This window comes from Pezoporus flaviventris, unplaced genomic scaffold, assembly GCF_033815535.1.
Source record: "Pezoporus flaviventris isolate CSIRO_AGI_PZ_B2104156 unplaced genomic scaffold, CSIRO_AGI_Pfla_v1 ptg000055l, whole genome shotgun sequence".
NCBI classification, from domain to species: Eukaryota; Metazoa; Chordata; class Aves; order Psittaciformes; family Psittacidae; genus Pezoporus; species Pezoporus flaviventris.
In genome coordinates, this window is record NW_026892603.1 from 4,075,229 (window position 1) to 4,091,916 (window position 16,688).

General features: G+C 35.4%; 1 protein-coding gene across 12 annotated transcripts in view; it reads left to right on the forward strand.

Annotated features, from left to right (window-relative positions):
- DGKB (diacylglycerol kinase beta) overlaps positions 1–16,688 on the forward strand; it is a 361,769-nt gene that overhangs the window by 270,482 nt on the left and 74,599 nt on the right. For all 12 annotated transcript variants that reach the window (XM_061469232.1, XM_061469231.1, XM_061469234.1 and 9 more), the window contains 2 exons: positions 4,174–4,264; positions 9,989–10,184. In XM_061469232.1, coding sequence (XP_061325216.1) covers positions 4,174–4,264; positions 9,989–10,184 — 287 coding nt within the window. The remainder of the gene's footprint in view (positions 1–4,173; positions 4,265–9,988; positions 10,185–16,688) is intronic.

Sequence of the window (16,688 nt, forward strand, 5' to 3'; positions counted from 1 at the left end):
ACTGTCATGACCTTTTAGTAGCAGCCTATAGCTGGTCTATTGTTATACGTGTTCTGACAGAGTGTGCATACTGCAGTGAAGTATAGATGCTCTTCAGGTGTAGAATAAAGTATTTACTATTTCCATATTTAGATACAGGACAATTTTTCAATGACATGCCTTGTAATTGCTTAATCAGAAAGGTTATATAAAATAGTTTTAGCAGTAGGGGGGTTTCTGATTAACTGATAATGGAGCAAACCCATATCACAGACTATTTTGATAATTTTGCCTTGATTACCAAATATTAGTCTGAACTTTTCCAAGAAACATATCAAAGTTTCTAAGTCTGGTATTTATCCATGGTATAGAAACACTGCAAGAAACGGCAGTGTTAGCCTTCTCGTGCTGTCTTGCCATTTTTGTCATCCCTGTTTAAGATCACTCCATTTACCAGAAAATTGACCAGTACTTCAGGGTATCCACCTCCAGCACAAAAGTTGTGTAGGCTCTTGAATTACAGTTTTGTTTTGTCATTCCTGCATCCATAGGCTGTATATATTTTGACATACTCTAATCCAATAGCAGGATTAGATAGGTCAGCCTTTGATCATGACTGATGTTTTATTTATATTGTGTTTTCAAACACAAAGTTGTTTAAGAGTTTAACTATGCACTTTGAAGCATATGCAAAAATCTTTTCCTGTAAAATAATCTATTCTCTTTCCTATTCCAACAAAAACAGTGTTGTAAAGAAAAGGGCTACTGTATAATACTTTTTTCTTTTTTTTTTTTTTAACTGAAACAGACTTCATCCTTATTTTGGTCATCTCTTATTAAAATTGGAAAAAGTCTGAATTATCATCTCCTCTAGGAGGGAGAGAAAATAGACTTGACAGCAGCCCACAATTTAGTTTCTTACAGTTTCAATGTTACAAAATTGTCATTAAATATGTATTTGTTAACGTATCTAAAATATACTGTTGTGAAAGAAATTAGAATGGCCATCAGAATAGTTCATTAATCTTCTAAATGCACTCTTCTACTATTTGCTGCTTTCTGGATAAGCATACAAGCTTTATGTCGTGGTTTAAACCCAGTCAGGCAATTCGTTCGCTCACTTCCCCCCCCTTTCTTGCCCTCCCCCTGCTCCCGGAGGGACAGAGAGGAGAATCGAAAAGAATGCAACTCCCACGGGTTGAGATAAGAACAGTTTAGTAACTAAGGTATAACACAAATCACTACTGCTACCACCAATGATAATAATGATAAAGGAAATAACAAGGGAAGAGAATACAACACCTCAGCACCAGCCGACCGATAACTTGGCCCCCAAGCCCGACCAAGCTCTGACCGATACGTCCTCCAACCCTGCAGTCCCCCAGCCCTTCCGGCTAACTCCCAGTTACATCCTGGGCATGATGTGCTGTGGTGTGGAATAGCTCTTTGGTCAGTTTGGGTCAGGTGTCCTGTCTCTGCTTCCTCCCGGCCTCGTCTCCTCCCTGGCAGAGCATGAGGCTCACAAAGTCCTTGGCCAAACCAAAACATCGCTATCAGCTCTGTTCCCGAGCTGAAAGTCAAAACACTGCACTACACCAGCTACCAAGAAGGAGAAACATGACTGCTACTGCTGAACCCAGGACACTTTAATTGTTTGAAATAGGAATGCAGGAATGCAAGTGGAAGATACAAATTCAGAGGTTTTTTTTTTATTATAGAAAAATTAAACTATTTACTGTAAGACTGGTATTGCTTATGGAGATTTTAGTATAATTGATTTTTTTACTTTTGACTTTGTATGTATAGTAAAAGTTCTAATACAATTTTCTATTCAATAAAATTGTATTTTCAAAAATTTATTTTCAAAAAAAAAACATGCAACCTAATCTTTTTCATGGCTAGTAAAAGGAGTTAGTAAATCCTTTTGGAAATGAAGAATAAATTGTATCTATATCTAACTTTATGCTGGTAAAGCTGTCAAATAGATTGTCTTTCTATCCTTAAAACAGAGGTATAGTCAACTAGAGAAAGGAGGACAGGCTGACAAGACTACATTTTTTTGCCTAATAGAATCACATAGGGTATATTTAAATGATAAGAATTCATCTGCCATCAAAACCTCACCTGCTAAATGTACTTAATCTTCTGTCATATAATTCTAAAAGGTTTTGACTTACAGATCTAAATTTTCTTGTAAACCTTGAGTTCACTGACAAATGCTGGGTTTTGTTTTGCTGAACTAAAAATACATGGATTTGACACAATATATTCCAAATGACTCTGAAATACATCTGTCTGTTTTATCTTCATGCAAGTCAAAGAGTTTATGAGAACCATTTAAAGCAAGCTTTTTTCAATAAAGAAAAAGAAAAGATGCTTTTGGGGTAAAAATAACTGAATATTAAGTTCTCATAGGAGAAGATGCAAAGGCTTGTTGATCTTTCAAAAGAAATGACAAAATATTTTTTTGAGTATTTACATCAGGTTGTTTGGAGTTCTTTTTTTTTTTTTATTTTTTTTTCATTATTCATCGTTCCTGTGTAGAAAGTACCAGGAAAATAATTGCGTCCAGATTTTCCAAAGGAACACAAAAGGAATTCAGGACTTTGTTCACATTTGTTTGGAAATTGAAGGACTGTTCATTTCTCCATATACATTGTCATTAATAGAGCAGTTAATCCCAAGTCAGCATGTCAGTGTGCTGCAGGTATAGAAGGAGTGTACGTCAGACCACTTCCACTCACCAGAAGTGAATCTGGTCTGAGCCCTTCTGGTTGTTGAACCTCTTTTGACAAGATGCCATTTATCCCAGAGCAGGTTTCCAAAAAAGAGTTTCCAAACATTTCAAGGTTTTCTGTGCAAAAATCTTTGGAAACACCTTTAACTTATTCATCAGAAATGTGACACTTTATTATTCTTCCATTCCCCACCGTGTGCAGGCTGCTGGGTTGAGCACCCTTACCCACTTGTGGTATTGCAATAGGAATGGCTGGCTCTTGTGCCAGCAGGCTTCTGGGAAAGGCCAAGGCTGTAGTGCCCCTTCACCCTTGTAACTTTAAGAACCACTAACTAGATTTTAAGAGCTACTGAGTAGACTTTTCTGTATAATTTGAAATAAGTACCAAGAGGGTAGGATTTGTACATTTGCTGACATGTTTGACAGTCATCTACATCTGCGTTTCACTCTGCATCACTTCTAGCTTATGCAAACTCAGTCATTTTCAAGTTCCATGTACACTGTGCTGTGTCTGTGTCAAAGAATAGTTTATGCAAGTGGATGAACTGTGTTCACGTCTGATTTCTAAGTGTGAATAATGAATTCTAGTTCAGTGTCTTTTTTTCATTATCTTTTTTAGTTTAGCTTCTTGTTTTGTTTCAGAATAATAATTACTCATAAAAGTTCAACAAAACTGCACTTACTTATTTCAAACAGTACTCTGGTGTCCTGATTGTTTTTAACAGTATGCAATAAATCTGGTAAAACAGAAGTGCAGTGTTTATGTATTTAAGAAGAAAAAAGTGTAATTTCTGCCTGCTGTCATGATAAACTAAGGAATTTGCTAGCATTGTAGCCAGCTTTATTTTTCTGTAGTACTTGTTAATGAATTTCAAGATGCAGGTCCCACCACCCATTTGCAATGTGTCTGAGTTAATTACCTGGTAATATAGGTCTCCTAATGCAAAATATCTAGAGATTTTTAGATCTGGAATTTTTATTTTCTTCGAATATCCCATCTGTCATCATGAACAATAAGCATTTATCTTTACCTTTAGATAACAAGGCAAGCTACATTTTTGTCTTGGTTTCACGATGGAAATGCCCTGCATGCGGGAGAGAGATTTTAACCATGAATCAGAAAATGTATAGTAGGTGTAAGACATGAAATAAAATCGATACATTTTTCTGAGGCATGTCACTGGTTAAGTGCCAAAAAATATTCTGATAGTCACTGAAAAAGAAAAGGCAAAGGTACATTTGAACCTGTCAGTTCTACACATTCCTGTTATCCCTTTAGGGGATATCATACAACTTGACACCAACATTTAAGCTTTGAAAATTATGAGCTCATCTATTTCAAATGGGATGTCACATGTTCCCAAGCCTTTGCCATTACTTATAATGGAAGACAGGATGATCACTTTTGTCACATATTGATAGTGAATAAGATCTTTTTTCTTTTTTTCTTGTTTCAGAATGAAGAACAAATTTTGGTATTTTGAATTTGGCACTTCGGAAACTTTCTCAGCCACCTGTAAGAAGCTGCATGAATCTGTAGAAATAGAAGTAAGAAACTAATTGTTGCCTTTATCCTTGAAATGTCACTAGTCTAGCTGAAATGCAGGGAGCAAGGGTGCAAAGTGCCTGAATCCAACAAGGCAAAGCAGTGCACATCCTTTCGATCCTCTATTCCAAAATATTATTTTTATCATGTCTATTTGTAGTGTAGCCCTGCACACTAGAACAAAGTTCAGTTTGATTATTAGTGAAGTCTTAATACAGTAGACAAGGTCAAGAGGTGAAGTGTAACATTAGAAATCAATAGTGAGAGTGGCTAGGTCAGATGGAAAAATGAAAGACTGTTGGAGGGAGTGAGAGCTGCTGCAGCATTAAAATTAAAAAAAAAAAAAAAATCTTATTATTTCTAGGTCCTAAGTTTTTATAACCTTTAAAACTCAATTCCCTAAAATTGTACTTACTTTCCTGAATAAAGGTTAAAGAATATATATATATTTTGGATTCATTCCCCTTCATTAAATAACTTTTCTCTCTGCACAAGGGGTCATGTTTCCATTATACATTGAACATTAACTGAAAAGACACAGGATAGTTACAGACAAAATAGGAATTTAAAATAATGTGCCACTGCTACTTTGATGGCTGATAGAATAAGTGGCTAAGTTACATAAACTGTTTGGGGGGATGATGTTTAAAAATGAGTAAACTAAAAATGTTCACTGAGTGAAAGTACAAACCTGAGAATTTAAGTTAAATAATGAAATAATTTCTCAAGAGGATTATGGCGCTTTTCCTTTCTAATAGTAATGAGAAACTGCTTATGTCAATGCAGTATTTATATAGTAACATGAGACACTTGGAGAGGTATAGTGAGAGCTGTCACTTTGGTCAAAGCCTGTCTGAATAATCTGAAGGGGCCATGGATCTGGTAGTAGAACAGCAGCAAAGAAAACTGAGACTGAAACAGTAAGATCTGTGGTGCCAGACTTTCCTATTATGCTGTTATGTCTTCTTCAAGTGGAAACATGCTCCACAGGGGTTAGATTAAAAAATTAAAATCCCCAATAATCAACCAAACAAAATCCCCAGAAAAAAAAAAAAAAAAAAACAAAACAAACCAAAAAAACCTTGCTTCCCAAAACAGTACTTCACACATGTGGATTTAAGTACATGTAGGCACAAAAAATATTTTGTTACTTATTGGAATAACCACTTACCTTGTTTGATGTGATTCAGATATGCTGCAAGTTAAATGCACCTTTTGATTAAATACGAATTGAAGAGCAGGCTTTCCCAAGAAAATATTTCTATCCAGCAAAAGTCTTACATAGCCCAGTACTTATTAAGATGTGATCTTAAACCATCTAATTGTAACCATTGAAATGTTAACATCCCAAAGCAAAGAAGTTTGCATGCACATTTGTGATGCTGCTGATAGCAATTGTGTAATTATTACCAATTCATATCACTAATACTGTTATTGCCATTGAAGTATTACATTGCCAGTATATGAGCCATGTTTGTTTATTCAGCTGTTCTGGTCATTATCATTAGTCCTACAAATAGGGACAAAAAGCATAGGGGAAATAGTTTCCACAATGTTTACACAAGAAGTGTTAAGAGGTAGTTATTTACAGATTTATTTACAGTGAGTAAATTACATCTAAATGAACAGTACTTGGCAATATGTTTGTATCTAATGTTTCTTGTTTGAACTTTATAAACACTTTGGAGTAGTGCTGTTTGCATCTTATTTTTAACCTGCTGCTCTTTGCTTGGGGATGTTGCTGTAAATGAGAGCTTGATGTATGATACCACATTTCACTTTGAATAAAATGCAGAAACGCTGCATTTACTCTATAGCCATCTCTTGAATGAGCAAAGCCCATGAAGAGTACGGATCTGTATCTCTGAGCTGGGAGACAGCAATCAAATGTTCTATGGGCAATTATTTATTCACCCTACATTTGATTTCTAACCTAATTAAGCTTGGCTTTCATTGATGTTTCATGTTCTGTATATTTTCTTCTGTGTGAGATGCAGAACAAAGTTTGGACACTAAATTCTTACATTATCCAGAATATTTCCAAACTGGGATCAGAAAAGTTGAATAGAGAAACATAGGTTCTAAAGGGGGGGGAAAAAAAGACAGCAAGATTAAGGATTTTTTTAATGATAATGTGTCAGTAAATAAGGCTTAAGATTTTACAGTTTAGAGCACTTACTTATACTTTCTTTCCACTTCATAAAAAAAAGGAAGATGTGTGAACGTATTTATGAGAGTAAGCATAGATGCAGTGCCAGTGGGGATGGCATAGTCCATACCTGCAATGCTGTAAAACCATTGTAGGACCAGAGTGGCACCTTCTAGACCATCTGCTATTAATAGATGGGGGAAAGAAATTTAAATTACCATGTACTTTTGCATTATATTGCACCTGGTTACACAGCAAAGCCTTAATCTCAGCTGTTTTCAGGCATGGCTATGTATATTCTTAAGGTGATCTGAAAATAATTGATAAATCAAAGCAGTGTAAAAGACAATGCCCAAAAATAGGCTGAGACCAGGAAAGAAGGCAGAAAAGAAATAGAAGCACGAGTGTTTATTGTTAATCTAGGTAGGCATGCTCCACATTTTAAAAGCGTGCTTATATTTTTAGCAGCATTGTTGCATTACTTGAAATAAAAAAAAAATAAAAGGAAAAGAAAAGAAGCAGAACACATCTGTGTTTTGTTGTTGTAGCATATGAATGTGTTAGGACAACACAGAGCTACCTGTAGCGCAAACTTCTTGTCTGTGTATGAACAAAAGAAATCCTCCTTTACTAATTCAGAAAGTTCCTTGTCACTGTGGGATTCTGAGGCCTAGTCAAATAATTGTCTTAGTGTACTACCTGCTGTGTTCAATATTGAGTGAAAATGGAAGCCAGACCCTGCTCCATCCTATTTCACAATTCTTCTTTTATTTAAATAATTCCAGTCAGTTTGGGGGACGCCAGACCTTTATAAATTAACAGCAGGGAAATACCAAAGGTGTCAGATTGCATATTTATCATCTTTTTCGTGTAATACTTAAATATGTATTAAGAAGTGACTGACATAAATTAGGCAGATTTCAGAAGCCACAGGCCGTGGCTTGTAGAGGACCCCCTTCTGCTTGACATTTCATCCTTGTCAAAGATCAAATTATTTTAATTTAGGCTGCAAATTATAAGAAATGAAGACTTCTTTGTGGGAATTCCCTGTGGTAATCTGACTTTTGTTGTTACTGCTGCTTGTCAGTGTGCAAAAGATATAATATGCATGCAAATAAGGTTAAAAAATATGTACTATCTAATTATCCAGCCAGTACATTCCACTTGAAGACAGTGGGAGGCCTGACACACAGTATGTGTTTGATTCATTGAGGCCTGCAGGGTATTTACACAAGATTACTTTTAATTATGAAATTAATATCTGTTTATCTAGAATGTATAGCAGTAAGTGAGCATACACATGAGCAGAATTTTTAATAAAATAAATAATCTTAATATTTAATACATATAAAATGAAGAGGGGACTAAGAATTTGCTTCCAAAATAATATTGAATCATAGAGTCACAGAATTGTTAGGGTTGGAAAGGACCTTAAGATCATCTAGTTCCAACCCCCCTGCCATGGGCAGGGACACCTCACACTAAACCATGTCACCCAAGGCTCTGTCCCACCTGGCCTTGAACACTGCCAGGGATGGAGTATTCACAGCTTCTTTGAACAACTTTACTGAAGACCCATGCCTTTTTTCTTGTAAGAAATGGGTTATTAAAAAAGTTACACTTTCAAGCAGAGTAGTTGCCACAACTGCCAACTCACTTTCGGATATGTCTTTTGACTTTAAAGGGTTTCCTATATGAATATAATCCACGGACTTAACATTTAATTCTTGAAGAGCAAATTCAAGATGGAAATCTAATGCTGAAATTGTTCTTTCTCCAGATTTACACTCTTAGAAGAATTGAGAAGATGCCGCGTATGCATTATAATACAGTTCTGTTTTGTAATCTCAGAAAGTTTCAGGATAAATGAATAATTATGAGCAGTTATTTTTGAGTTGTACTTTGCTTTTCTTCTTCTAACATGCAATGGAGTTTTAGACAGAAAGGAAAAAGTGCCAGTGACCCACAGAGCAGTAAGCTGCAAGATGTCAGTGGACTATTACTGAAGCATGGTTAATTATTTTTCCAGTTTTCTTCCTGATTATTGTGTATTGGAATTACAAAATAAGACCCTTAATCAGTTTTAAATGCATGACTGGTTTCCCTACTGACTTGCAGAACATTGCACAAGTAGGATCTAATGTTCTTAAAATTATGCTGCTATACACTGTAAGGTGCATGTGACTTGCCAGTCTATCTATATATTCTATGATGGGAGGAATGAAGCTGATCTACCTCTAGCCAAGATACATCCTAGAAAATTTGCTGGTTCACTGAACTAATAAGTGGACCTGTATTCTTTGCCTTCCACCTGCAGTTTCAACTGTTGTAATCTGAAGTTTGGTCATTTTATTTTTATTTATTTTTAATGTAGAGGTTCTGCAGTATTTTCTATACTTCTCCTAATCCTAAAACAGAGTGGACTGGGAGGAGGACTTGATTTAGCTTGAGTAAATTGTAGTCAGCGAAGGCTGTCTGTGTCCTATCAAGCTAGATACATCTCATCCAATGTATGTCTGTGTTTGCAAATGTTGTAGGCTTCTGCCGCCTAAGAAGATGATGCAGTTTGTCGTTGAACAATCGAATAAGTTAAGGTCCCTGAGCCATCCTCCTGAAGTGAAAACTATGGTCCCTTTTTAAGATATAATTTGAAGCCAGATTTAGCAAAGGAATGTAGATCTTTAAAATGCTTCTATGCCCAGTTTTGCTACAGAAAGCAGGAAGAATATGCATTAGTGATACAAGATTCTGTACAGTATTAATTCCATCACCGAAGGAACTGTCCCATAGAATGAGATTTCTTCTGTGTGTACAGTATGTCTTGGAAAGCTTTTAGAGCACTACCTCTTCTTTGGCTCCATATCCTGTGTTTTACTTTGGCAACAATGCACATTTCAGAGAACTGGCTGATGGAGGTTCTGGGATAAGAAATTCTGTAGCTGTGTCAGCATTTTTTTAATCCAGTTTTACTAATCTTTCTTCCCAGTAGGAGTTACTAGTCAGTTATAGCCCTGTGCTAATGTGCCAGTTGTGCCTTTAGATTGAACTGGTATCTGTGTGTTGTTCTGTGCTCTTAGGCCCTGCTTAGACCTCATCAGTGAAGCTGCATATGCTCTGTATGCAGGGACTTTTATATTTAGTTTTCTATGGAAGGGACTCAGGTGTTACAATGACAAGTGTCATTGCAAAATCGTGAGACAGACAATTTTGCTGGAGCGCAACAAAAACCCTCCAGTTATTGCTACAAAAATTTTTGTAGTATATTTTTTTTTCTGCTAATAGCTGTAATGAAGCTGCAAATATATTTCACTTGGGTCAGTGAATAGGTATCAGATAACACGACTCTACCAAATGGTGCCACACTTAAGCAGTCAAGAGCTGAATTAGAATCATGTTTTCCCTTCTGAATGAGGATTAATTCTTATCTCATACCTCCTTTCCAGATATAAGGTGTAAACATTGAGTGAACCTTTAACAGTGTTAAGAATGATGAACTGCCAAAGAAAAATATCTGATATGCAGAACATTCTGATTTTTCTTTCTTTTTTTTACTTTTTTTTTTCTCCTTGCTAATCAGTGTGATGGGATTCAGCTAGACTTAATCAATATTTCTCTGGAAGGAATTGCCATTCTGAACATTCCAAGCATGCATGGTGGATCAAATCTTTGGGGAGAGACAAAGAAAAGACGTAGCCACCGTCGGACAGAAAAGAAGAGGTCAGATAAAAGAACAACTGTCACAGATGCCAAGGAATTGAAGTTTGTATGCCAAGGTAGGCTTACAGATTACTATAGGCTATCTGGCTCCATACAGTCAACTCAGTTGTATAATTGCTCTTGTATTGTCTCTTGACAAGAGAAAGGATAGACAGTTCTTCCCTATTTCTTTTCTTGTGCATTTAGCTGTTTTGATGGGAAGCACTGGAGCAAGCATAAACAAAGATGTGCTGACAATTGCAGTCTGTATACTTGCTAACTTGCCTCAGATGTTACCTGTTAAGCAGACTAAGCACATCATGTGGCACCATTTGCTACTATGATACTCAGTCTAGAAATACCTGGAGGTTTTGAAGTCAGAAAATGCTTACTGGGCATTTATGATGCTGATTAATGTCAGTGTGCATAAAATTTGCGGATAATCATAGGCTGATTCTAACAGACTTTGGCCAGAGGCTGTGGAAAATTACTTCGGATTAGCAAGAACAAGATGCCTATACATTTTATATTACTATACTGTGATGCTCTGCACAATCCTTGAATGCACAGCCTGTAGCTTGCTTGCATGGGCCTGATCCATGGGCATTCCAAGGGCTTCTATATTTTCCTGGTAATTTGTCACATTTGCTCCATGAATTTTATTATTACTTATAACTCCTGAAGAAATCTACAGTAAATAGCAATCTTATTCTACTTTGTAGGATCTGAATGCTATGCATTGTAACACATCGTTGCATGTCGCAAGTTCTAGTGATTATAAAACATCATTCTGTTCACACCAAGGGATGAAAAAACCAAACTTTTTATCCTATGGAAAAGAGTATCTCTTGCTTCAGAGTGTCTTGCTGCTGCTTCTCGTTATTCAGACTGAGTAAAGATTAGGACTTTAACTGTCTGATGTTATTGTGATCCTTTTGCTGGGTTTGAAGATGCAGTTTTTACATTTCATCAGCAGTAATTTTTAAGTCACTAGTTATATCGTAGTTATTTAATACGTATTGTTGTTTCAATCCAGCTGACTTATCTGGATGACAAAAGTAGTTTTCTACGGCTAGAAGGTTGCAGTAGGTATTAGGACTCAAAATTCCTGTGTGTTTTAGCAATTTGACATGTTCTCAGTATCTCAAAGTAACTTAGCAATACACTGTCAGCGTAAGTCTTATCAGTTGCTAAGCTTCTGCATACACTACAATATTTTTATAATGTCCTGATGTTCCAGAGATGGAGGAAGGCTACTGGATAATGGACTTGCCAAAATTTTTCTTTTTCTGTTGCTTCTGAACATAGGGAGATGGGACATTTCACCCTTTTTATAACAGTGAAGCAAGATGTTATAACACCTTTAATTATTAAAGTTATGTATGTATTTGATGCATATGTAGCTGATACTAATCTACAGACTATTTTTTCTGTATTAGAAGGGCATTGCTACACTTCATATCCTGGACAGGAGAAAATAAAATAATAATTAAAATATTAAAGACTCAAAGGAAGATCTTGCATTATCTATTGAAGTGTTCATAATGCTAACATTAAGCACCTTACTTTAGAAAAACTAGTCTCATGACTTAGTTTCTAATCACTTTATATGCACTGTGGATGGAAGTAGCTTCAACCAAAAGGCAATTTCAAAGCAGGGATTGACTTCTCAATATCATCAACTAAACCACCTCTGGGTGTGTGAATAGTATTATTGTTTACATCTACAGAGGCGTTTCAGTGTTCAACAGGAGTATGCTTCTTGGATTTCTGAGTTATCCATGGTTATTGCATTCCAGTTTACAACACTGAGTGTGCAAACTGGATTCCTTTTAAATGGGGGGGAGGTCACATGCTCTGACTGTAATGGGTGTTCCGTCCATGGAACCAGCTTAAAACTACTCAAAGTAAAGCTCAGAAGTTAATGTGGTGTGTACATTTGTGTACATTGGTGAAAACCAACTGATTTGCTCCTATTTTATACTGCAAAGAAATGTCTTTTAATTCTGCTAGCTAAGCTAGGCTCTTAAGGTTAGAGTATGCTTCTTCATATCAGTATTCAAGATTATTGCTGAATAAAGAAATTCAATCAATGTTATGTCTAGGCTTCTCAGATAGTTTTGATAAATCTGTATCTACCCACTGTGGAAATAACTTGACTACCTGTCACTTCTAAAGCACTATGATTCCTTTACCAGCTTTGTACAAGCAAATCCAAGAGCCTGATACTGTTTAGCTGATTGTTTCCTTAGGCACATTTGGATTGTACTTTTTAGTTTAAAGGAAATGTTTTACAAAACAATAATGCCTGGTACAGAAATAGGTATTGATGTATTGAGAACCATGGTAAATACATACCTGCTTGTTTGGTTATCAGTTCCTTTTATTCTAAATAAAGCATCTAATCACTTGACAACTAAACACTGCACTCCCTAGGAGACAGTAATCAAACATTCTCACGTTTTCATATGGAGATATATATATATCAATATATGTATCAGGGGTTTGTGGGGTTTGGTTTGGTTGTGGTTTTTAATCCTTTTATTGGGACTTCTGAGTGGCATGCACATTTAGTTTTAGTCTTTTTCAATTTCAGTGCAACTGTGAGTTTTTTGAACTGTGTATCAGTCTATTCTTCTTGTCTCTCTGCTTTTATGTTTTCTTAACTTGACCATAAATACATGAATTGAAGTTTAGTACTCAGAGTGTGAGCCCTTAAAAGGGATACTTGCATGGACTAGCAAAAGCTGTCTCCTCACTCTGGGTAGTTTGTCGCCTCTGAGCATGTTGCATTCTTCTTCTTAGAACAGAACAGGAGGACTTTGCAGACTTCCAAAGAGAAAGAAACTGCTGTGAGATCCTGCTGCTGTCCTCAGCCTGCTTTTGTATATATCAGCTAATGTGAGCCATGTACATGCAACACGACCATCACTGCATGAAAAATGGTTAAAGTTCTGCCAGATCTCTTTTCTTTCTTGCTTATCTGTATGATTCAGGAAAGGGGTATTCCTCCGAACTTACTCCCCTCTTTTTTTTTTTCGTATTTACTCTTGTCACCTGTTGATACAAAAAGACTTGACACAAAAAGACTTGTATTTTCCTTGCCCTTCCCATGCCCTCTGCTAGCCAGACCACAATTTGGACTTTGCTGGCTGCTAGCCAGACCACAATTTGGACTTTAAGTAATCAAATGGACATCTGCTTGGAGAACAATCTAATTATATGTGCATAGTCTAGAAAACAATATATTGAAATGTAGCAATTTAATATGTGCACTATTTAAATACATTCCCTACTGTACATGCACAACTCCCTCATTAGGAGTTGTGCATGTACACTAAAGAGCAAAATTTGTCACTGATAGCATATAGGTATGTGTGTCTGCATATCATATTTCTGTCTAACTAGTAACTGCCTTTGATATTTTCATATAAAACACATTTGAAAATATATTTGTCTGATCAGCTTATAACTCATTGGAAATGAAACCTAATTCAGCTGTAATGTACTAAATATTATCCTAATCTTTTTAATAGAAAGAAATACAATTATTTTCATTTCGGCTCCTCTGCAGAAGTGTAGAGGGTCTTTCGACAAATGTTATTAGGATAAAAAGCAGATCTTTTTTTCCTAACAATTTAATTTTAATTTCTAATTTATTATTGTACAAAATCAGTGCGTTAGCAAAAAATATAACTACAGATATATGTTACAATTCGTGAAAATGGATGATATAATTAGCATTTTGACTTCATGTATCTGACACTTGCAATGTTTCCATTTGTTGTTTTATTTTAAAATCTTCTGGTATGTGCATACCTATGACATATCTATCCACAATCAATTTTTTTCTAGTACAGATTTTAGATATGACTGTGAACTATCCTTGAAAATTAGTTGGACCGGATTTTTGTTTGGATATACACAGATATTCATAAATGCCAAAAATCAGTGCTTTAAAAAGATGAACATACTGCATAGAAACTAAATTATGAGTTGAGAAACATAAATGTAAATAACTGAGCTACTTGTTGTTTGGAAATTACATCCAAAACAGAAGTTAAATCATGACAACATATCTTACATTAAATATATGTACCACTTAAGTGTTAAACAGCAAAATTTTCTTCCACGCAGAGTTACTAAATGAAATTTTCAAACCTTTTGTGACAAAAAGGAATTTATTTTTTTCTTAGATCTCTGTAGTAACCTTCTTGCTCAGTGGAGTAGGCTTCCTTTGTCATGGATGTTGTTATGCTTTGGTTCACTGAAGTTCAGTTAAAGGACTGTCCTGAACTGGAATCTCTTAAAATTTAAAGTCTCTTAAGACTTTATTGCGAATATATATGTAGCTTGTTTTTACATGAGTAGTCCCAGTCTCCTCAATGGACTCCTTCCTGAAGACAGTACCTATGAACTGTTAATGGGTGAAACCTTCAGACTATAAATATTTCAGCACAATACTTTCTTTATTTTAGACGTCATGAGGCACAGTGATACTTTACTTACAAAGTTGGTCTTCACAGCTTGTTAAGAGCTGCAGTGAGGTACTCCTCAGTAACATACCAGACTACTAGACTAATTCAAAACAATGTGAATTCATGTCACAGCACCTAGGCATGAACTAAACTTACAAATATGATTCAGTAACTCCATGTGGAAATCTCTGTAAATAACTGCATTATGATTTTCTGAATGGAAATGCAGAAGATTTGGGAATGTGTATATGTACAGTTCACTACAGTTAAAAGCAGGGGACATGCAAAAACTGTGAAAACCTTAAGACACTTCAAAATATCTGTAAGTAGTAAGAAATGAGAAAATACCTTTTTTATTAAGTGTCAAATTCCACTTTACAGGGGAGGGAGAGAATCTTATCCCAAGCTTCCCTGTAACCAGGGGATTCCTAATGAGTTCTCAAGGCAAATTATAAACTTTGTGGGCTATCAGACTGATTTATGGGGGTCTTTCATAAGCTACACCCTGGCCAGGTAAGCTCCTTGCTGGTTATAATTCTCTAAATTGAATATTTTGATGCATCATGAATTTTGAGATCTCTAAATATGAATTCATTTCATAAGTTTAAAAAATTAGAAATTGTGTCCTATATACACAATATATATGCTATACACACTGAATAGACACCGTGTATATTCAGTATTGGTAGACTTTAGGTTATTTATAACATGATACAAAGCATGTATAGTGAACTCTCTATAATATTTTTATTAAATGATATGGATAATGTGGTGGATAGATAAGATAGTCACCCTTATTTTGTATCTTTTTTAGGTAGTTTTAGTCAATGTAGCCATTAACACATTGCCATAAAGAAAAATCCCTATAGCTGTTTCATAGCTTGTCTATGTTAAAACATTCAGTTTACAGAAACAATGTTGTTCAGACAGAGTATCTAAGTAAAATCATTTAATTGCTGCCTCAACAATCCTAGCTAGGTATTTTTGTGCACATACGTATATAGCTTGATGAAAGCAAATAGTGATACAATCTGGTTCTGCAAATTTTAGTAATCAGTGTTGTAGTTTATTGGTGTTAATTTTAGAGAAAGAAAGGAAGAAAAAGGTAAATTAAGTTGATCACAGTATCTGTTAAAGAACCTGAGATAATACATTTGGTGATACTCAGATATTCAAGGAAGCAGCAATACGTCTAACTAATGATAACCAGTGACTAGATCAGTTAAGACATCAAAGGAAATAATAATTACACACTGTTCTGAGCTTGGCTCATACTAGAATGGATAACAGGATTGTATAAACATATTTTCACATTTGAGATAGTTTGCAAACCATTTATGGTCCTTTCTCAGGAATTCTCTACAAAAACTGAGGTGTATGCCTCTATCCAAAACAATCAGGGCATATCTGCTGGAAGTACCTTACTGGGTAGTATACATAAGTGATCATATTTCTGTGAAAAATAACAGAAAAAGATCACTGAACCTGAGAAAAGAAGAAGCACTGAACACAGTAAGAGGAAATATGTTGATGCATTTATTTATTTATTTTAGAAAAAGTGACAAGAAAGACAGCTTTCTTAGCCAAATTCTGCCTATAAAAGTGTTAGATAAGCAAAGAGACTGCCATCTGTTCAAATCTTCCTACACTTAAGGAAAAAAGATCATTTCTCTGTGATCGTAAGGAAGAAGTAATGAAAGAATTGTAACGAAAATCTAACATTGGTGTTCTTTCCCTGATGCAAGCAACCCAAGACCTACAACTTGTCTGACACACAGATCAGAAAAATAAGAAACCACGTTTCCTTAAAAAGCAGTAAAATAAATTTAAAATGGTTGTGTCAGATTGTGTCTATCAGTTCAAAAAAAAAAGGTAAAAGGGAAAGAGGGTCCATATACGTGCTTATCTACCTATTTAAGTAAGACTAATCTCTGATGACGTATGTCAAAGCATTTAGTTGAGAAAGCTTAGTAAGTTCAGAATTTCAGAAAAGTCTTACTATTTCAATGTAAACTAGCATAAAACTCGTGGAACTTATTTCTAGGATCTAAATTTAGGAAACATACATATAATGAGTTAGGCATTACATGAATCTAAAATGCT